A 21,991-nucleotide genomic window follows, 5' to 3' on the forward strand; every position below is an offset into this window, starting at 1 on the left:
CTTCTGGGTTCAAGCGATTCTTCTGCCTCAGCCTATTAGTAGAGATGGGGTTTTGCCATGTTGCCCAGGCTGGTCTCGAACTCCTGACCTCAAGTGATCCACACTACTCAGCCTCGCAAAGCACTGGGAATACAGGCGCGAGCCACCGTGCCGGGCCCAGACTAGTATTTTTGAGTGTTTCCTTTGGTCATCCGTGTTTCCTTTTCTGGGACCTAGCCCCAACTCTTCAGATAATAAAATGACTTCAGACGGAATTCTGTGTTAATTACTCCCACGTTTTTGTGTGGCCTGTGGGGTCCTGCCGGGAGCAGGAGGGAGCAGGGGCAAAAGGAGGGACAGAAGGGGCTTGAAGGAGAGCGAGGTTGCACTGCCTCAGCAGGAGGAATTGAAAACTAAGGAGAGGCTGCAGGAGTCGATGCAGACTCCAGAGTCCACGCTCTCCATCAAGGGTACCCTCCACCAGTGTCGGGGAGGAAGGGAAGCAGGGAGCTCCACGTGAGCCAGGTAGGCTGTGGGGCTGAGCCAATAGCAACTCTTTCTGCCAGACACTTTCTGGACTTGTCCTGTCTTTTTCCCGGTGTTCTGCTTCCCACAGCACTGACGTCGGTCTGTCCGGATGCACGGAGAAGGGAGGAAAAGGGGTGAGGTGCGGCGGTGCAAAGGTGAGGCTGCGCTCAGCCCTGACGCTCAGCAAAACAGATAACGGACGCTTTCATTAAGTGCATGCCCTAGGGCCACGTCCCTGCCGCTGTCCTGATCCTGAAGGCTGCTCTGCCCCAGCCCTCTGCCCGCTGGGCTCATGCAGCTGCTGGGGCTCCTCTGCCTCCTCTGGATGCTCAAGGCCTCCGCAGGGGCCACGGGTAAGGAGGAGAGGTGGGAGGGGAATGGAGAGAAGTTCCTGATACGATATTCCAGGAAACAGGAGGGAAAGGTGGCTGTGAGGCCTGGGGAGGCGGGATAAGAAGGCGCCGATTGGAGCTCTGGGTGCAGACAGAACCGAGGCACGGCCTGATGCGGGGAGGGGGCGATGAGGAGAGGTTTCTCCCAGAGCTTCAGGTGCAGGAAAAGCCGAGATTGGGAAAGAGTGGGTCCCCGCTGCCATTCTCCACCAAGCACTGAGCAGGTTGCAGGGGCTGCACTCCAACGTGTATCTGCCGCCGGAGGGTGGAGGGTGGGACTTAGATCTTCCCAGAGCAGTGGCCTTCCTGCCTTGGCTACTTCTGTCACCCACCTCACGCCCCCAGATCCAGTGCCCTGTCCACACTGGCCTCTCCCTCCCTGACAGCCCTCTAACTTCTGCCCCTGGTCTCTGTCCTTGGCTTTCAGCCTCTTTACCTTTTGTCCCCCAGCGGCTCCTCCCCAGCTCTGCCATCACTCTCTCACCCCGGCCAGGGCCCATGTGTTTGGGCACAGCTGTTGGTACCAGGGCCTGGGCAGGGAGCTCCTGAAGTCTGCTTCACTTTCAGGGATGCGTCTGAGACTACCCAGCATGGGGTCCCAGGCTTCTCTCTTCTGCCCTGCAGGAACACCCCGCAATTCCTCTGTACTTCTCTTTTCTCTGTCTTTCAGTGTCTGCTTCTGATCCCCGATCCCAGGCCACCCAGCCAGAGGCCCATGAGTCCTCTTCTCAGTCACCTCCAGGGCCACATCCTGGAGCCAAGGGCTGTAGCCTGGGGATTCTCATAATCCCTGACCCCACTTCCCTGGCACCCACGAGCTAGGCTGAGACGTGACACAACAGCTCTCAGCCACAAGATGGGCTGTGCCCGAGGTGAGGGGTATCAGATCGGGTACTTCCCACTTCCCATCTGCTGTGGCTGCCTGTCTTCCTCCTCCCCGACACCTCTGACAGCTGGATCTCTGATCCTAACTGTCACCAACTGTGAAATGGGTTGAAATCCACATGCTGGGGTTCATGCTTATAAACGAATGAATCCCACGGCCAAAAGGGAATAGTTATAGAAAAATATGTCTATTTTTGTGATGAACACTCACTGCTAAGCCTTAAGGTCTCCGGAACTCATCACGCCTGACTGCTGAGTTAGCTCCTTCTGGAAGTTTCCTTCTCCATCCTGTCTCTCTACCTCTCCGCGTGATCCTCACTCCACGCCCTTTGAAGTCATTAGCGTGTGTAAGCTTAGCTTCTGTTTCTCCTTGGTGTTCTCTGGGCAGTTTTGTGTGTGTTTTTTTTTAACGGAGTCTTGCTCTGTCTCCCAGGCTGGAGTGCAGTGGCGCCATCTCAGCCCGCTGCAGCCTCTGCCTCCCGGGTTCAAGCGATTCTCCTGACTCAACTACAGGTACACGCCACCACGCCCGGCTAATTTTTGTATTTTGTTTTAGTAGAGAATGGATTTCACCATGTTGGTCAGAGTTGTCTCGAACTCCTGACCTCAAGTGGTCACCTGCCTTGGCCTTTCAAAATGCTGGGATTACAGGCGTGAGCCACTGCGCCTGGCCCTCTTTGTGCAACTTTCTCTGTCTCATGGTTTTTGTGATGTGCCCCTTGCTAGGACTTGGCTATATTCTCTCTTTTTCTCTTTGAAAGGAGTAGTCAGCTCAGACAGGAGCAGGGTGCGGGGAGAAGCAGTGGTGGGAGCAGAAGGTTAATGGAGGGGATGGGAGGACTCCAGGCAGCAGCAGGGAGAGGAGAGGAAGGGGCAGAGGGAGGAGGGGCCTGGGTGTGACCAGAGGAGGGAAGGAAGAGGAGGGAGGCTCTGCCCAGCTTGGCTATCCCAGGACAGGAGGACCTGCCATGACAAGGCCAAGGCCGGGTAAGGAATGAGCGCTCCCATGCCCCACTGCTCCCCTAGGAGCAGACAGGCAGTGGGCTCCAGCACCACAAAGCGCCCAGCTCCAAGCTGCCTCTGATGCAGGAGTGAGCTGTGGCATGCCCTGCCCTCTGTGATGCTGCCTGGAAAATGGGAGTGAGTGAGTAACTTACATGAGTGATGTGACAAAATGACCCACGGACTTACCAGTGGATTCCTCTGCTCTGCTGCCAATGCAGGAACTGTATCTACGGCCACATCCATCTCTCATGTGCCTTTCCCCAGGGCGGAAGCAGCCCGCGCTGTGCTCAGCAATTCTCCACACTCCAGAGACCTGGCTGGGCGGCCACTCGGTGTCCCCCAGCTTGCCTCGCCTGCTCCTGGCCACAGGGAAAATGCACCTATGACGCTCATTACCTCCCCCCATGACACACTCATCTCTGAAACACTGCTCACCTCTCCAGTCAGTTCCAACACCTCAACCACCCCGACGTCCAAGTTTGCTTTCAAGGTTGAAACCACTCCACCCACTGTGTTGGTCTATTCGGCCACCACTGAGTGCGTGTATCCAACGAGCTTTACAATCACCATCTCCCACCCCACCTCCATCTGTGTGACCACGACGCAGGTGGCCTTCACCAGCTCTTACACCCCAACTCCCGTGACACAGAAGCCAGTGACCACCCTCACCAGGACTTACCCTATGACCACTACTGAGAAAGGAACGTCAGCCGTGACATCTTCTTCCTCTACCACCTCTGGAAGGGAAACTCCCATAGTGACAGTGACACCCTCCTCCTCTGTGTCAGCCACAGACACAACCTTCCACACTATGGTCTTCTCTACAATTAGAACCACAGAAAGGATTCCCCAGCCCACTGGAAGCATCCATACGACCATGTCCCCAGCCCCAGTATTTACTACTCTCAAAACAGCGGTGACTTCCACTTCCCACATCACTTCTTCAATCACTTCCACAGAAACAGTGACTTCTGTGACAACGACCACCTCCCGGCCCACAGCCACCAATACACTGTCATCACCCACCAGTACCATTTTATCTTCCACACCTGTCCTGAGCACAGAAACAATCACCAGTGGTATCCCAAACACCACTCCTCTATCTACCTTGGTGACCACACTCGCCACTACCATCACCAGGTCTACACCTATATCTGAGCCCACCTACCCTACTTCTCCCACTAGCACAGCCACAGACTCCACAACCAAAATCACCTGCTCCACAAGTGTGACAGGTACATTGTCCACGGAGACTTCTCTCCCACCCACATCTTCCTCTCTCCCAACCACAGAAACAGACACAACTCCTATGACAAACTTGGTAATCACCACCCCCGAGATCACCTCCCACAGTACTCCCACCTTCTCTTCTTCAGCCATCTACTCTACAGTCAGCACATCCACAGCTGCCATCTCCTCAGCTTCCCCTACCTCAGGTACCATAGTGACTTCCACAACCATGACCCCATCTTCTCTGACTACAGACATCCCTTCGACAACACCAACAACTATCACCCACCCTTCTGTGGGCTCTACTGGCTTCCCGACTACAGGAACAGACCTCACATCGACATTCACTGTTTCCAGTTCCTCAGCAATGTCCACAAGTGTCATTCCATCTTCCCCCAGCATCCAGAATACAGAAACCTCATCCGTTGTCAGCATGACCTCTGCCACCACTCCCAGTGGGACACCAACTTTTGCAAGTACACACAGCACTCCGACAAGTTCCCTCCTGACAACCTTCCCAGCAACATATTCATTTTCCTCTTCCATGTCTGCCAGCAGTGCCGGGACCACTCACACAGAGAGTATCTCCTCACCTCCAGCCATCACCAGTGCACTCCACACAACAGCGGAATCCACCCTATCACCCGCTACCACCACTTCATTCACAACTTCCACAACTATGGAACCACCTTCAACCACTGTAGCAACTACAGGAACAGGTGAGACCACCTTCCCCAGCTCTACAGCCACATTCCCTGAGACCACCACACTGACTCCTGCAATTGACATTTCTACAGAATCTCTAACAACAGCCATGACTTCTACTCCCCCCATCAGTTCTTCAATCACTCCCACCAATACAGTGACTTCTGTGACAACTACAACCTCTTGGCCCACAGCCACGAATACGTTATCATCACTCACCAGTAGCATTTTATCTTCTCCACCTGTCCCAAGCACAGAAATGATCACCAGTCATAACACCAACACCACCCCTCTATCCACCTTGTTGACTACATTCCTCACCACTACCCCTGATACCACCTCCCACAGTACCCCCAGCTTCACTTCATCAGCCATTTACTCCACAGTCAGCACATCCACAACTGCCATCTCCTCAGCTTCCCCTACCTCAGGTACCATAGTGACTTCCACAACCATGACCCCGTCTTCTCTGACCACAGACATCCCTTCGACAACACCAACAACTATAACCCACCCTTCTGTGGGCTCTACTGGCTTCCTGACTACAGGAACAGACCTCACATCAACATTCACTGTTTTCAGTTCCTCAGCAATGTCCACAAGTGTCATTCCATCTTCCCCCAGCATCCAGAATACAGAAACCTCATCCCTTGTCAGCATGACCTCTGCCACCACTCCCAGCGAGAGACCAACTCTCACAAGTACTGACAGCACTCCAACAAGTTCTCTCCTGACGACCTTCTCAAGTACATATTCATTTTCCTCTTCCATGTCTGCCAGCAGTGCTGGGACCACTCACACAGAGACTATTTCTTCACCTCCAGCCAGCACCAGTACACTCCACACAACAGCTGAATCCACCCTGTCACCCGCTGCCACCACCTCATTCACCACCTCGACAACGATGGAACCACCTTTAACCACTGTAGCAACTACAGGCACAGGTCAGACCACCTTCCCCAGCTCTACAGCCACATTCCCTGAGACCACCACACTGACTCCTACAACTGACATGTCCACAGAATCTCTCACAACAGCTGTGACTTCTCCTCCCATTACTTCATCAGTCACTTCCACAAATACAGTGACTTCTGTGACAACTATGACCTCTCCTCCCACAACCACCAATTATTTTACATCACTGACCAGTATGACTCTGTCTTCTACACCTGTCCCAAGCACAGAAGCAATCACCAGTGGCACCACAAACACAATCCCTCCATCTATCTTGGTAACCACACTCCCCACTACAAATGTCTCATCTATGACTACATCTGAGACCACCTATCCTAATTCTCCGAGTGGCCCTGGTACAAACTCCACGACTGAAATCACCTATCCCACCCTTATGACAGAGACATCATCCACTGCCACCTCTATTCCACCCACCTCTCCCTTGGTCTCAACCGCAGAAACAGCCAAAACTCCTACCACAAACTTGGTAACCACCACCACTACCACCAAGATCACCTCACATAGTACCTCCAGCTTCACTTCTTCAACCATCTACTCCACAGACAGCTCATACACAGCTGCCATCACCTCAGTTCCCACAACCTTGGGTACCATGATGACTTCTACATCCATGATCCCATCTACTCTGAGTACAGGTATCCCTTCCTCACAACCAACAACCATCACTCCCTCATCTGTGGGCATCACTAGTTCATTACCTATGATGACAGACCTCACCTCAGTGTACATAGTCTCCAGCATGTCTGCAAGGCCAACAACTGTCGTTCCCTCATCTCCCACTGTCCAGAATACAGAAACCTCATCCTTTGTCAGCATGACCTCTGCCACCACTCCCAGTGGAAGGCTAACTTTTGCCAGTACACACAGCACTCCGACAAGTTCCCTCTTGACGACCTTCCCAGGGACATATTCATTTTCGTCTTCCATGCCTGCCAGCAGTGCCTGGACCACTCACACGGAGAGTATCTCCTCACCTCCAGCCATCACCAGTACACTCCACACAACAGCTGAATCCACCCCATCGCCCACTACCACCACCTCATTCACCACATCCACAATGATGGAACCACCATCAACCACTGTAGCAACTACAGGCACAGGTCAGACCACCTTCCCCAGCTCTACAGCCACATTCCCTGAGACCACCACACTGACTCCTGCAACTGACATTTCTACAGAATCTCTCACAACAGCCATGACTTCTACTCCCCCCATCAGTTCTTCAATCACTCCCACCAATACAGTGACTTCTATGACAACTACTTCTTGGCCCACAGCCACTAATACGTTATCATCACTCACCAGTAGCATTTTATCTTCTCCACCTGTCCCAAGCACAGAAATGATCACCAGTCATAACACCAACACCACCCCTCTATCCACCTTGTTGACTACATTCCCCACCACTACCCCTGATACCACCTCCCACAGTACCCCCAGCTTCACTTCATCAGCCATTTACTCCACAGTCAGCACATCCACAACTGCCATCTCCTCAGCTTCCCCTACCTCAGGTACCCTAGTGACTTCCACAACCATGACCCCGTCTTCTCTGACCACAGACATCCCTTCGACAACACCAACAACTATAACCCACCCTTCTGTGGGCTCTACTGGCTTCCTGACTACAGGAACAGACCTCACATCAACATTCACTGTTTCCAGTTCCTCAGCAATGTCCACAAGTGTCATTCCATCTTCCCCCAGCATCCAGAATACAGAAACCTCATCCCTTGTCAGCATGACCTCTGCCACCACTCCCAGCGAGAGACCAACTCTCACAAGTACTGACAGCACTCCAACAAGTTCTCTCCTGACGACCTTCTCAAGTACACATTCATTTTCCTCTTCCATGTCTGCCAGCAGTGCTGGGACCACTCACACAGAGACTATTTCTTCACCTCCAGCCAGCACCAGTACACTCCACACAACAGCTGAATCCACCCTGTCACCCGCTGCCACCACCTCATTCACCACCTCGACAACGATGGAACCACCTTTAACCACTGTAGCAACTACAGGCACAGGTCAGACCACCTTCCCCAGCTCTACAGCCACATTCCCTGAGACCACCACACTGACTCCTGCAATTGACATTTCTACAGAATCTCTAACAACAGCCATGACTTCTACTCCCCCCATCAGTTCTTCAATCACTCCCACCAATACAGTGACTTCTATGACAACTACGACTTCTTGGCCCACAGCCACGAATACGTTATCATCACTCACCAGTAGCATTTTATCTTCTCCACCTGTCCCAAGCACAGAAATGATCACCAGTCATAACACCAACACCACCCCTCTATCCACCTTGTTGACTACATTCCCCACCACTACCCCTGATACCACCTCCCACAGTACCCCCAGCTTCACTTCATCAGCCATTTACTCCACAGTCAGCACATCCACAACTGCCATCTCCTCAGCTTCCCCTACCTCAGGTACCATAGTGACTTCCACAACCATGACCCCGTCTTCTCTGACTACAGACATCCCTTTGACAACACCAACAACTACCACCCACCCTTCTGTGGGCTCTACTGGCTTCCTGACTACAGGAACAGACCTCACATCAACATTCACTGTTTCCAGTTCCTCAGCAATGTCCACAAGTGTCATTCCATCTTCCCCCAGCATCCAGAATACAGAAACCTCATCCCTTGTCAGCATGACCTCTGCCACCACTCCCAGCGAGAGACCAACTCTCACAAGTACTGACAGCACTCCAACAAGTTCTCTCCTGACGACCTTCTCAAGTACATATTCATTTTCCTCTTCCATGTCTGCCAGCAGTGCTGGGACCACTCACACAGAGACTATTTCTTCACCTCCAGCCAGCACCAGTACACTCCACACAACAGCTGAATCCACCCTGTCACCCGCTGCCACCACCTCATTCACCACCTCGACAACGATGGAACCACCTTTAACCACTGTAGCAACTACAGGCACAGGTCAGACCACCTTCCCCAGCTCTACAGCCACATTCCCTGAGACCACCACACTGACTCCTGCAATTGACATTTCTACAGAATCTCTAACAACAGCCATGACTTCTACTCCCCCCATCAGTTCTTCAATCACTCCCACCAATACAGTGACTTCTATGACAACTACGACTTCTTGGCCCACAGCCACTAATACGTTATCATCACTCACCAGTAGCATTTTATCTTCTCCACCTGTCCCAAGCACAGAAATGATCACCAGTCATAACACCAACACCACCCCTCTATCCACCTTGTTGACTACATTCCCCACCACTACCCCTGATACCACCTCCCACAGTACCCCCAGCTTCACTTCATCAGCCATTTACTCCACAGTCAGCACATCCACAACTGCCATCTCCTCAGCGTCCCCTACCTCAGGTACCATAGTGACTTCCACAACCATGACCCCGTCTTCTCTGACCACAGACATCCCTTCGACAACACCAACAACTATCATCCACCCTTCTGTGGGCTCTACTGGCTTCCTGACTACAGGAACAGACCTCACATCAACATTCACTGTTTCCAGTTCCTCAGCAATGTCCACAAGTGTCATTCCATCTTCCCCCAGCATCCAGAATACAGAAACCTCATCCCTTGTCAGCATGACCTCTGCCACCACTCCCAGCGAGAGACCAACTCTCACAAGTACTGACAGCACTCCAACAAGTTCTCTCCTGACGACCTTCTCAAGTACATATTCATTTTCCTCTTCCATGTCTGCCAGCAGTGCTGGGACCACTCACACAGAGACTATTTCTTCACCTCCAGCCAGCACCAGTACACTCCACACAACAGCTGAATCCACCCTGTCACCCGCTGCCACCACCTCATTCACCACCTCGACAACGATGGAACCACCTTTAACCACTGTAGCAACTACAGGCACAGGTCAGACCACCTTCCCCAGCTCTACAGCCACATTCCCTGAGACCACCACACTGACTCCTACAACTGACATGTCCACAGAATCTCTAACAACAGCCATGACTTCTACTCCTCCCATCACTTCTTCAGTCACTCCCACCAATACAGTGACTTCTATGGCAAGAACGACTTCCTGGCCCACAGCCGGTAATACGTTATCATCACTCACCAGTAGCATTTTATATTCGAAACCTGTCCTGAGCACAGAAACAATCACCAGTCATAACACCAACAGCACCCCTCTATCCACCTTGGTGACCACACTCCCCACTACCATCACCAGGTCTAGACCTACATCTGAGACCACCTACACTACTTCTCCCACTAGCACAGCCACAGACTCCACTACCGACATCAGCTACCCCACAAGTATGACAGGTACATTGTTCCCTGAGACTTCTCTCCCGCCCACCTCTTCCTCTCTCCTAACCATAGAAACTGCCACGACTCCTATCACAACCTTGGTAACCACCACTCCTGAAACCACCTCCCACAGTGTTCCCAGCTTCACTTCTTCAACCATCTACTCCACAAGCAGTACAACCACAACTGCCATCTCCTCAGCTTCGCCTACCTCAGGTACCATGGTGACTTCCACAACCATGACCCCATCTTCTCTGAGTACAGACATCCCTTCGACAACACCCACAACTATCACCCACTCTTCTGTGAGCTCTACTGAATCCTTGACTACAACAGCAGTTCTCTCCTCAACATTTGCTGTTTCCAGTACCTCAGCAGTGTCCACAAGTGACATCCCATCTTCCCCCAACATCCAGAATACAGAAACCTCATCCCTTGTCAGCATGACCTCTGCCACCACTCCCAGCGAGAGACCAACTCTCACAAGTACTGAGGGCACTCAGACAACTTCCCTCCTGACGAGCTTCCCAGCAACATATTCATTTTCCTCTTCCATGTCTGCCAGCAGTGCAGGGACCACTCACACCGAGAGTATCTCCTCACCTCCATCCATCACCAGTATACTCCACACAACAGCTGGATCCACCCCATCACCCACAACCACCACGTCATTCACAACATTTACAACGATGGAAGCACCTTCTTCCACTGTAGCAACTAAAGGCACAGGTCAGACTACATGGACCAGTTCAACAGCCACATCCCCTGAGACCACCACACTGACTCCTACCCTTGACATTTCCACAGGATCTTTCAAAACAGCAGTGAGTTCTACTCCCCCCATCACTTCTTCAATCACCTCCACATATACAATGACATCTATGACAACTACCAACCCTCTGCCCACAGCCACTAATATGTTACCATCATTCACCAGTAGCATTTCATCTTCTATGCCTGTCCCAAGTACAGAAGCGATCACCACTGGTACCACAAACACCACCCCTTTGTCTTCCCTGGTGACCACATTATCCAATTACGACACCAGTTCTACACCTGCGTCTGAGACCACCTACCCTACTTCTCTTACTAGTGCTCTCACAGATTCCACGGTCAGAACCACCTATTCCACCAGTATGACCGGTACATTGTCCACTGTGACCTCTCTCCGACCCACCTCTTTGTCTCTTCCAACCACAGTAACAGCCACAGTTCCTACAACAAACTTGGTAACCACGACCACCAAGACCACCTCACACAGTACTCCTAGCTTCACTTCTTCAATCACAACCACCGAGACCACCTCACACCGTACTCCCAGCTTCACTTCTCCAATCACGACCACTGAGACCCCCTCACACAGTACTCCTAGCTTCACTTCTTCAATCACTATCATGGAGACCACATCACACAGTACTCCCAACTTCACTTCTTCAATCACCACCAGTGAGAGCCCCTCACACAGTATTCCCAGCTTCACTTCTTCAATCACCACCACCGAGACCCCTTCACACAGTACTCCCAGCTTCACTTCTTCAATAACCACCACTGAGACTACCTCACACAGTACACCCAGCTACACTTCTTTGATCACCACCACCGAGACCACCTCACACAATACTCCCAGCTTCACTTCTTCGATCACCACCACCGAGACCACCTCATACAGTACTCCCAGCTTCACTTCTTCAATCACCACCACCGAGACTACCTCAAGCAGTACACCCAGATACACTTCTTTGATCACTATCACCAAGACCACCTCAAACAGTACTCCCAGCGTCGCTTTGATCACCACCACGGAGACCACATCCCACAGTACTCCCAGCTTCACTTCTTCAATCACCACCACTGAGACCACCTCACACAGTACTCCCAGCTTCACTTCTTCGATCACCACCACCAAGACCAACTCAAACAGTACTCCCAGCTTCACTTCTTTGATCGCCACCACTGAGACCACATCCCACACTACTCCCAGCTTCACTTCTTCAATCACCACCACTGAGATCACATCCCACAGTATTCCCAGCTTCACGTCTTCGATCATCACCACTGAGACCACCTCACACAGTACTCCAAGCTTCACTTCTTCGATCACCACCACCGAGACCACCTCACACAGTACTCCCAGCTTCACTTCTTCAATCACCACTACTGAGACCACATCACACAGTACTCCTGGCCTCACTTCTGTGGTCACCACCACCGAGGCAACCTCACACGTTACTCCTGGCCTCACTTCAATCACCACCAGTGAGAGCACCTTACACAGTACTCCCACCTTCACTTCTTCAGTCACCACCACCGAGACCACCTCACAAAGTACTGTCAGCTTCACTTCCTTAATCACCACCACTGCGACGACCTCACACAGTACTCCCAGCTTCAGTTCTTCAATCACCACCACCAGGACCACCTCACCCGATACTCCCAGCTTCACTTCTTCCATCACCAACACTGAGACCACCTCACACAGTACTCCCAGCTTCACTTCTTCAACCAGCTACTCCACAGTCAGCACATCCACAACTGCCATCACCTCACATTTTACTACCTCAGAGACTGGGGTGACTTCCACACCTGTAACTCCAGCTTCTCAGAGTACAGACATCCCGACCACAACCATGCAAACTCTCACCCCCTCATCTGTGGGAACCAGTACTTCATTGACTACAACCACAGACCTTCCCTCTATACCCACGGATATTGGTAGCTTATCAACCCCAACACGCATCATTTCATCCTCTCCCTCCATCCAAAGCACAGAAACATCATCCCTTGTGGGCACAACCTCTCCCACCATGTCCACTGTGAGAACGACCCTCAGAAGTACTGAGAACACCCCAATCACTTCCTTTAGCACAAGTATTGTTGTTACACCTGAAACCCCAACACAGACCCCTCCTGTACTGACGTCTGCCACCGGGACCCAAACATCTCCTGTACCTACTACTGTCAACTTTGGAAGTACAGATTTCTCCACGTCCACTCTTCACACTCTTACTCCATCAACAGCCTTGAGCACGATCATGTCAACATCACAGGTTCCCATTCCTAGCACACATTCCTCCACCCTTCAAACAAGTGCTTCTACTCCCTCATTGCAAACTTCACTCACATCTACAAGTGAGTTCACTACAGAATCTTTCACTAGGGGAAGTACATCTACAAACGCAATCTTGACTTCTTTTAGTACCATCATCTGGTCCTCAACACACACTATCATGTCCTCTTCTCCATCTTCCGCCAGCATAACTCCATTGTTCTCTACCAACACTCATTCTGTTCCTTCTTCAGCATACACTTTCAGTACAGAAAATATGGGCTCCTCTTCTATCACAGCCTTTCCTACTCTCTCTTCCTCTGCAACCACCAGCACTTCTCCAACCAGCTCCTCTCTGACCACAGCTCTCACTGAAATAACCCCCTTTTCTTATATTTCCCTTCCCTCCACCACACCCTGTCCAGAAACTATAACAATTACCATAGTCCCTGCCTCTCCCACTGATCCGTGTGTTGAAATGGATTCCAGCACTGAAGCTACTTCTCCTCCCACCACCCCGTTAGCAGTGCTTCCCTTTACTACCGAAATGGTCACCTGTCCTAGCTCCATCAGTATGCAAACTACCCTTGCTACATATATGGACACTTCTTCCATGACGCCAGAAAGTGAGTCCAGCATCACAACGAATGCTTCCAGTTCCACTGGCACTGGGACTGTACCCACAAACACGGTTTTCACAAGTACTGAAATGCCCACCAGTGAGACCTGGTTGAGCACCATCTCTGTGATCCCCCCACATCTTCCTGGCGTCTCTACCATCCCGCTCACCACGAAACCAAGCAGCAGCCTTTCGACCATCCTGAGGACTTCAAGCAAGTCAGCACACTCCTCCCCATCCACCACCAGGACTTCAGAGACACCAGTGGCCACTACCCAGACTCCTACCACCCTTACATCGCGCAGGACAACTCCCACCACTTCTCAGACGACCACACAGTCAACGTTGACCACCACTGCAGGTTGGACCTTCTGCCTCTCTGTTCCCCTCCTTCCTTCCCTGCAAAATTTCTATGTCACCGAGATCAGGCTTTATCCTGAACTTCCCTTGTTTCTTGTGTTTCCCAGGCACCTGTGACAATGGCGGCACCTGGGAACAGGGCCAGTGTGCTTGCCGTCCGGGGTTCTCTGGGGACCGCTGTCAGTTCCAGACCAGCTGCCTCAACGGGGGTCAGTGGGATAACCTCAAGTGCCAGTGCCCCAACACCTTCTATGGTTCCCGTTGTGAGTTTGCTGTGGAACAGGTGGATCTAGGTGAGTCGCCAGAGCTATGCCTTCTGCACTTCCTCCCAGAGGGTGTCACTGACTCTCCCCAGACTTACCCCTCTGTGGGGCCTGGAGGCACCCATGGCGTTTTGCTCAGTCCTTCCCTCCCTGCCATCTCTCCCATTCCCTCCACTGCCCCATGTCATGCTCCTCTCCATCCTCACCCTTAGGAGGTGGATGGGACCACACTCCCTCCTGGGGTCATCTCCTGATTTGGGCTGCTTGGAGCTGTATCAGTTTCCAACTGCTGCCCTACCAACAAACACAAACCTGGCTGCTGGAACAACACGACATTATCATGTCAGAATTCTGTAGATTAGAAATCTGATGTGGGTGTCACTGGGCTGAAATCAAGGCACCACCAGGGCTGTGTTGTCTTCCAGAGGTTCCAGGAAAGAATACATTTTTTTGCCCTTTGCAGCTTCTGGAGCCTCCAACATTGTGTTTGCCAGGGCCCCTGGCTCCATCTTCCAAGCCAGCAAGGCTGCACCTCTCTGTGTCTTTCTGCCATAGCCTCATCTCCCTCTGATGAACTCTGGCCTCCTCTATTGCTTCTTCCACTGTTAAGGACTCCTGTGATGATTTTGCCTCCTCCCCAAATAGTCTATGTTAATTTTCTCAAGATCAGCTGATTAGGACGGGTGCAGTGGCTCACACCTGTAATCCTAGCACTTTGGGAGGCTGAGGCGGGAGGATCACCTGAGATCAGGAGTTCGAGACCAGCCTGGCCAACATGGTGAAACTCTCTACTATAAATACAAAAATTAGTTGGGCATGGTGGCAGGTGCCTGTAATCCTCACTACTCAGGAGGCTGAGGCAGGAGAATCGTTTGAATCCAGGAGGCAGATGTTGCAATGAGCTGAGGTTTAGCCACTGCACACTAGCCTGGATGACAGAGGGAGAGCGAGACTCTGTCTCAAAGGAAAACAAAAATCAGCTGATTTTCTTATAATCCCTGCCGTTTGGAAGGCTGAGGAGGGAGGATCGGTTGAGGCCAGGAGTTCATGACCATCCTGGGCAACACAGCGAGAACCCCACCTCTACAAAAAATTTTAAAAAATTACCTGGGCATGGTGGCTCATGCCTGTGGTCCCAGTAACTTGGGAGGCTGAGGTGGGAGCATCACTTGAGCCTGGAAAGTCAAGGCTGCAGTGAGCTACGATCCCACCATTGCACTCCAGCCTGGATGACACAATGAGACTCTATCTCAACAATAAAAAAAAGTTAGGCTGATTAGCAATGGAATTCAATCTGCACCCTTCATCCTCCCTTGCCATATGGTGTAGCATACTCACAGTTCTGGGGATTTGGACATGGATCCCCGCCCACCATGCGGGCAGCCAGGAGGGACCCCAGGCTGACTGCTGTCTTCCTGCCTGTTTTCCCTCATCTCCACACGTTCCTTCCTTCCTTCCTTCCTTCCTTCCTTCCTTCCTTCCTTCCTTCCTTCCTCTCTCTTCTTTCCTTCTTCCTTCCTTCCTTCCTTCTTTCTTTCTCTTTCTTTCTTTCCTCCCTCCCTCACTCCCTTCTTTCTTTCTTTCTCTCTCTCTCTCTTTCTTTCTTTCTTTCTTTCTTCTTTCTTTCTTTCTTTCTTTCTTTCTTTCTTTCTTTCTTTCTTTCTTTCTTTCTTTCTTCCTTCCTTCCTTCCTTCCTTCCTTCCTTCCTTCCTTCCTTTCCTTCTTCCTTTTCCCCTTCCTTCCTTCCTTCCTTCCTTCCTTCCTTCCTTCCTTCCTTCCTTCCTTTCTTTCTTTTCTTTCCTTTCCTTCTTTCCCTCGTCTTCACACAATGCTTTCTCCCTTTCTTGCTCTTTCTTTCTTTTTTCTCTCTCTCTTTTTCATTTTCTGAGACAGAGTCTCACTCTGCGGCCCAGGCTGGAGTGCAGTGATGCGATCTCGGCTCACTACAGCCTCTGCCTCCTGGGTTCAAGCGATTCTCCTGCCTCTGCCTCTGGGCATCAGTCCTCAGGGATCTTGGAGAGGACCAGCAGGAGGAGCCTGTGGGTTGGGGAGGGGGTGGTGTTGGTAGCTTCAGACGGAAGCAGATAGAGAAGTGACCGGGGACGTGCATGCTGTGTGCAGATGTAGTGGAGACTGAGGTGGACATGGAAGTGTCTGTCGATCAGGAGTTCTCGCCGGACCTCAATGACAACACTTCTCAGGCCTACAGGGATTTCAACAAGACCTTCTGGAATCAGGTAAAGGGCAAGGAGAGGGGAATTTTTTTTCTTTCCTTTTTTTTTTTTTTTTGAGACGGAGTCTCGCACTGTTGTCTTGGCTGGAGTGCAAAGGCGCGATCTTGGCTCACTGTAACCTCTGCCTCCCGGGTTCAGGTGATTCTCCTGCCTCAGCCTCCTGAATAGGTGGAATTACAGGTGCACGCCACCACACCCAGATAATGTTTTGTATTTTTAGTAGAGATGGGGTTTCACTATGTTGGCCAGACAAGTCTCGAACTCCTGACCTTGTGGTTCGCCTGCCTTGTCTTCCCAAAGTGCTGGGATTACAGGCGTGAGCCATGGCTCCTGGAAGGGGAGGGGAATTGAAGGGTGCTCCCCTGGAGCTGGGATTGGGCATCTGGGTGCCCTCAGGTCTGCAGGTTCGGACGTGAGCCCAGGGATCCTTGGTGTTTCAGATGCAGAAGATTTTTGCAGGCATGCGGGGCTTCAACTTCAAGGGTGTGGAGATCCTGTCCCTGAGGTAGGAGACCCATTGGGGGATGTGGAGGCGGTGTTGGGTGGGGGATATGTGTGCACAGAAAAAACCCGTTCTTTTCTTTTGTAATCATCAGATTTTATAAAGAGAGGGGTGGAGGGGCTACATAAGCAATCATTCCCTGGGGTATTTTTTGAGATCGTTTTCTGGGGCCATTTCTCTGGAGGAGAGATGGCACCTCTCTTCCTCAGCACACTGGAAGGAGAGAAGTTGCAGGGACATGTGGGAAGGTGGTGCCTGGATGGGTGACTTTGTCCCCCTCTGGCTGGCCCCTGCTCTACTGGGTGGGTCAGCATTAGAGAGAGAGAAAGAGAGGGAGGGAGACAGAGCGCATCCAGGGGCGCCCAATGGATGATGGCTTGATGCAACATAAGGAGAACATCAGGCCAGATGTGGTGGCTCACACTTGCAATCCTAGCACTTTGGGAGAGCTACGCGTGTGGATCACCTGAAACCAGTTCAAGACTAGCCTGGGCAACATAGTGAGAACCCAGCTCTACAATAATAAAAATAGTAATAATAATAATAGTAAAATGATTAGCCCGGTGTGGTAGTGCACACCTGTAGTCCCAGATACTTGGGAGGCTGAGGAGTAAGGATCACTTTAGCCCAGGAATTGGAGGCTGCAGTGAGCTATAATTACACCACTGCACTCTAGCCTGGGTGACAGAGCCAGACTTTGTCTCTATAAAACACACAGAGACAGGAAGTCAATTATGTCAATTATTCCTTGTCCTGCCTTCCCAGGCGGACCAAGTCAGGAATGCTGGCAGCCCCTTCTAAAAAGGATGCATGTGGCATCCTGACTCAGGACCTCTGCCCCCTTTCCCGCTTCTGGTGCACTTTGGGTTGCTTCTGGAGTGCTCCTCCAAGGACCCATGTGCCCCTGGCTGGGGCACTCTCTAAGGCCATGGACCCCTCAGGAATGGCAGCATCGTGGTGGACTACCTGGTCCTGCTGGAGCTGCCCTTCAGCTCCCAGCTGGAAAGCCAGTACGAGCAGGCGAAGACGACGCTGAAGGAGGCGCTGCAGAATGCCAGCCAGGATGCGGACAGCTGCCAGGACTCCCAGAGTGAGCCCCGGCTGGAGGGAGGGGCCAGGGCCTGAGTCGCCACCCCAGCCCACTCCAGCTGGGCCAGGGGCCCTCTGGGCTCGGGTGCCAACCCTATGGTACCTCTGGCAGGTTGGGAGAAGGGGAATGAGTCCACACACAACGTCATCAAGGGTGGGGCTAGGGAGGATCTCCCCAGGACCTGGGTACTGGGCAAGAGAACCCCTGATGGTCATGCTCAGCATTTCCCGGATGGCTGAAGACCTCGAATTATTCAGGGGAGATGAGGGAGGGAACAGGAGTCTTCTCTTGTGGCCCCTCCACACTCCCCCAGACAGAGACAGCCCTCCCTGCCCTCCCTGTGCCTCTCCTGCTTCCTGGTCCTAACCCCTTAACCTTAACCCCTTGACCTCCCCCTCCCATTCCATCTGTGCCTGTGTTCCCACAGCCCTGTGTTTTAAGCCTGACTCCATCAAGGTGAACAACAACAGCAGGACAGAGCTGACCCCGAAAGGTGAGGGTGGGGTAAAGGGTTGAGTGGTCGCTCTCCCGTGGCTCTGATCCCAGCCACCAGGGACATTTGCCCATTGAAGTCGGGGGCAGGGAGAGACCTTTGGGGGAGGCAAGCGATATGGCCCAGGGCGGCCCTTCCTGGCGCTGATTAGTGACTTCCACCTGAGGACAGCAGGGGCCACGAGGAGAGGGTGAGGGTGGTGGTACTGGACTCCCCTCATCGAATCCCAGGGTCTACCCCACGGCATCCCACCTCGGAAATGGAATCCTCCTCCCGCATTTTCAGAGGCACCATTATCAGGCCTCTGAATAGAATGGATGAGGTCCTTGTCTCTGTGCAACCCTCTCCCCAATCCCCTCAGCCATCTGCCGCCGCGCCGCTCCCGCGGGCTATGAGGAGTTCTACTTCCCCTTGGTGGAGGCCACCAGGCTCCGCTGTGTCACCAGTTGCACGTCGGGCGTGGACAACGCCATCAACTGTCACCAGGGCCAGTGCGTTCTGGAGAGGAGCGGTCCCACCTGTCGGTAAGGCACCGCTGACCATCAGCATCAGCCGAGCCCCGCCCACTCATTCTAGGATGAAGCCCCGCCCCATGCTCCGCCCCGGGTCCGCCCCCAGGCCCTCTGGTGGAGCCTTGTCCCCAGAGTCCGACTCCAAGCCCATTCCCCTTGCCCGAAGGTGGAGCCTTGCCCTGGACCTCTGCTTCTTTGCCCTGCCCCCTTGAGTCCCGTCCCCTAGTTCTGGGACCACTCATTCTAGGGTGGGGCCCTGTCCCCTCGTTCTAGGGTTGAACCCCACCCCCTCCTTTGGTGGAGCCTTACCCACTTGATCTGGGGTGGAATCCCGCCACTTGCCTAGGGTGGAGTCCCGCCCCCTTGTTCTAGGGCGGAACCTCACCCTGTTGTTCTAGGGTGGAGCCCAGCCCCCTCCTTCTAGGGTGGATTCCCGGCCCCTTGTCTAGGGTGGAACGACCCCGATTGCCCTAGGGTGGAAGCCCCAGCTGCCCTAGGCTGGGGCCCCGACCCTTCGCCCCCACCGCCCCGGGGGACCCAGGTGCACGTGTGGACCCCGAGTCCGGAGGTGAAGAGGGTCTGACTCTGCGATCTCCCGTAGCTGCTACTCCACGGACACGCACTGGTTCTCCGGCCCGCGCTGCGAGGTGGCCATCCACTGGAGGGCGCTGGTCGGGGGCCTGACGGCGGGCGCCGCGCTGCTGCTGCTGCTGCTACTAGCGCTGGGTGTCTGGGCAGTGCGCTCCGGACTGTGGAGCTGCCAGTACCTAGACCGGTGAGCGCGCGGAAGATGGGGCCGGGGTGCGAGGGCGGCCGAGGGGCCCCAGGCGGGCCGGCTGTGTCTGACCGCGTGGCGGCCCCACCTAGGTCCTGGGACCAGGACAGGAAATGGTTCGAGACCTGGGATGAGGAAGTCGTGGGCACTTTTTCAAACTGGGGTTTCGAGGTCGACGGAACAGGTGAGTCCCACCTCCTGGAGAAGCAGGCAGGGGCTTTCCTGGGCATCACTGAGGACATTGCGAGGACAGACGCCCTTCCTGCCTTCCTCGCATTTACTCTGTCCCCCTCTCCCTTCCCTCCCGTCCCTCTCCCCTCCTCTTTCTCCCCTCTTCTCTCTCCCTCTCTCTCTCTCTCTAGACAAGGATGAAAATTTCCGTGTGGCCTTGGAGAACGTGGACACCACTATGAAGGTGAGGGGCTAAAGAGGGGGACCCCAAGGAACTCTCCCAGCCTCCATTCCAGATTCCCTCCCCAACCCCCACCAGGGCAAGGAGGGGGCTGGGCTCGGATCAGCAGTGTCAGCCCAAACCAGTGGCTCTGCCTTCCCTTCCCTCACTGTGACTCTGTGACAGGTGCACATCAAGAGACCCGAGATGACCTCATCCTCAGTGTGAGCCCTGCGGGCCCCGTCACCATCCCCTCTGCCCTGCCTGGGACACAAGGCTCTGCACTGCGTCCATTTCAAGTGGTGGCCCCAGAACGGGAGCAGCCCAGGCACCTGCTGTTCTTGGGCAAAATGAGACTGTTCCCCCAAATCCCATCCTTGTCTTTCCAACTTGGCTGAAACCCACCAGGAGACACAGTTCAGGTGCAGGCTCTTCCACTGCGGAACCTTGGGCAAGTCAGTAAGGAGCCTCAGTTTCCTCACCTGCAAAATGGGTACAACATTCCTGTGTGATATCTCACACCATTGTTGTGTAAACCACATGGACTTGGTCAATTCTGGGTCCTACTCTGCCCTCCCGTCTCAGCCCTCATGTTGCCATTGCCTCTCTCGGATCCTCCAATCCTCATGTCCTTCGCCTGGTCTCCGGCCCTGGTTCCTATTTTCTCTCAATTCCCTACTGCCTGTTTCTTACTTTGAACCTGGAGGCAGCCTGCAGCCCATCCCATCTCCTGTCCTCTCCTGATCTAACTCCCTGCTGTGTCTCTTGCTCTCATTCCTTAGATGTCCTCTCCTTCTGACACCGTTCCTTCAAGCATCCTGCCCCCCAGTCCCCCAGCCCTAAATCCTCCCTCCTCTCCTCACATCCTGGTCCCTAGCAAGGTATAGATAGCCTCTGTGTCTTAGGGTACCCCAGCTGCTGTTCCCCCCATCACTCCGTTGCCCAATTCCCTGTTTCTCTTGCTCTCATTCCTTGTATCTTCTCCCCTTCTGAGCCGGTCCATTAGTTGGTTCTGCCCCCCACTCCCCCTGCCCTAAATACCCCAGCTGCTGTTCCCCCCATCACCCTGCTGCCCGATTCTTTATTCTCCACCTCTTTCTCTCACCCCTGGAGCCCCGAGGGTGGGGGCAGGGCATGAGTTCCCCAGTCCCCAAGGAAAGGCAGCCCCCTCAGTCCCCCTCCTCCTCACTCCCTTCGATCTTCCTCCCCTCTCACCTCACCACTGCCTTTTAAACCCATCCCCTCCCTTTTCCTTCCTCCGTCCCTCTCTCCCTGATGTCACCTCGATTGATTCCTGATTCCTGCCATAACTCTGAGTCCTGAAATCCTCAATCTCCTTGGCAGTGAAGATCGGCTTCGGGGACCGGAAGTCGGCACATCTCCAGGTCTCCATGTGAACACAATATAGAGTTTACTGTAAAAGAAACTGCTCTCTGTCTGTCTCCCTTTCACCCCGCAGTGCTCTCCACCTGATTGGAGAACAGGGATTTCCAGAGGCGGTGCAGTAGGAGGATCCTGGGATCACTCGTGTCTCCCAGGGAGGAAGGAAGGGGTCTGTGGGCAGCCCTTGGGGGCCATGACGTTCCTCACAGAAAACACAGAGGTTGGGGGGAACCCATTTTGTTGGGGAGTGACTCGGGGCAGGGGCCCCTTGGGCTTTGTCATCTGTGCTCTCCCCACCCCCACCACTGCCCTGACCTTGACACTGGGGGCTTAGGGAG

At 53.3% G+C, this 21,991-nt stretch overlaps 1 protein-coding gene across 4 annotated transcripts; it reads left to right on the forward strand.

Annotated features, from left to right (window-relative positions):
• The first annotated feature begins 652 nt into the window (after positions 1 to 652).
• Positions 653 to 21,696, forward strand: MUC3A (mucin 3A, cell surface associated). Of its 4 annotated transcripts, XM_077996426.1 has the most exons (14): positions 653 to 860; positions 3,008 to 4,738; positions 5,669 to 7,287; positions 8,926 to 14,011; positions 14,118 to 14,303; positions 16,395 to 16,510; positions 16,948 to 17,012; positions 17,951 to 18,099; positions 18,527 to 18,592; positions 18,954 to 19,116; positions 19,706 to 19,879; positions 19,972 to 20,063; positions 20,242 to 20,294; positions 20,457 to 21,696. In XM_077996426.1, exons 1-14 carry the CDS (start codon positions 800 to 802, stop codon positions 20,496 to 20,498), a joined length of 9,603 nt encoding a protein of 3,200 aa, XP_077852552.1. In that variant the 5' UTR covers positions 653 to 799; the 3' UTR covers positions 20,499 to 21,696. The 4 variants fall into 4 exon arrangements, with proteins under 4 accessions (XP_077852552.1, XP_077852554.1, XP_077852550.1 ...); XM_077996428.1 differs by lacking the exon at positions 5,669 to 7,287 and having other exon boundaries at positions 661 to 860; positions 13,556 to 14,011; XM_077996424.1 differs by having other exon boundaries at positions 719 to 860; positions 4,575 to 14,011.
• Positions 21,697 to 21,991: the final 295 nt, after the last annotated feature.

This window comes from Macaca mulatta, chromosome 3 (assembly GCF_049350105.2).
Source record: "Macaca mulatta isolate MMU2019108-1 chromosome 3, T2T-MMU8v2.0, whole genome shotgun sequence".
Lineage (NCBI taxonomy): Eukaryota > Metazoa > Chordata > Mammalia > Primates > Cercopithecidae > Macaca > Macaca mulatta.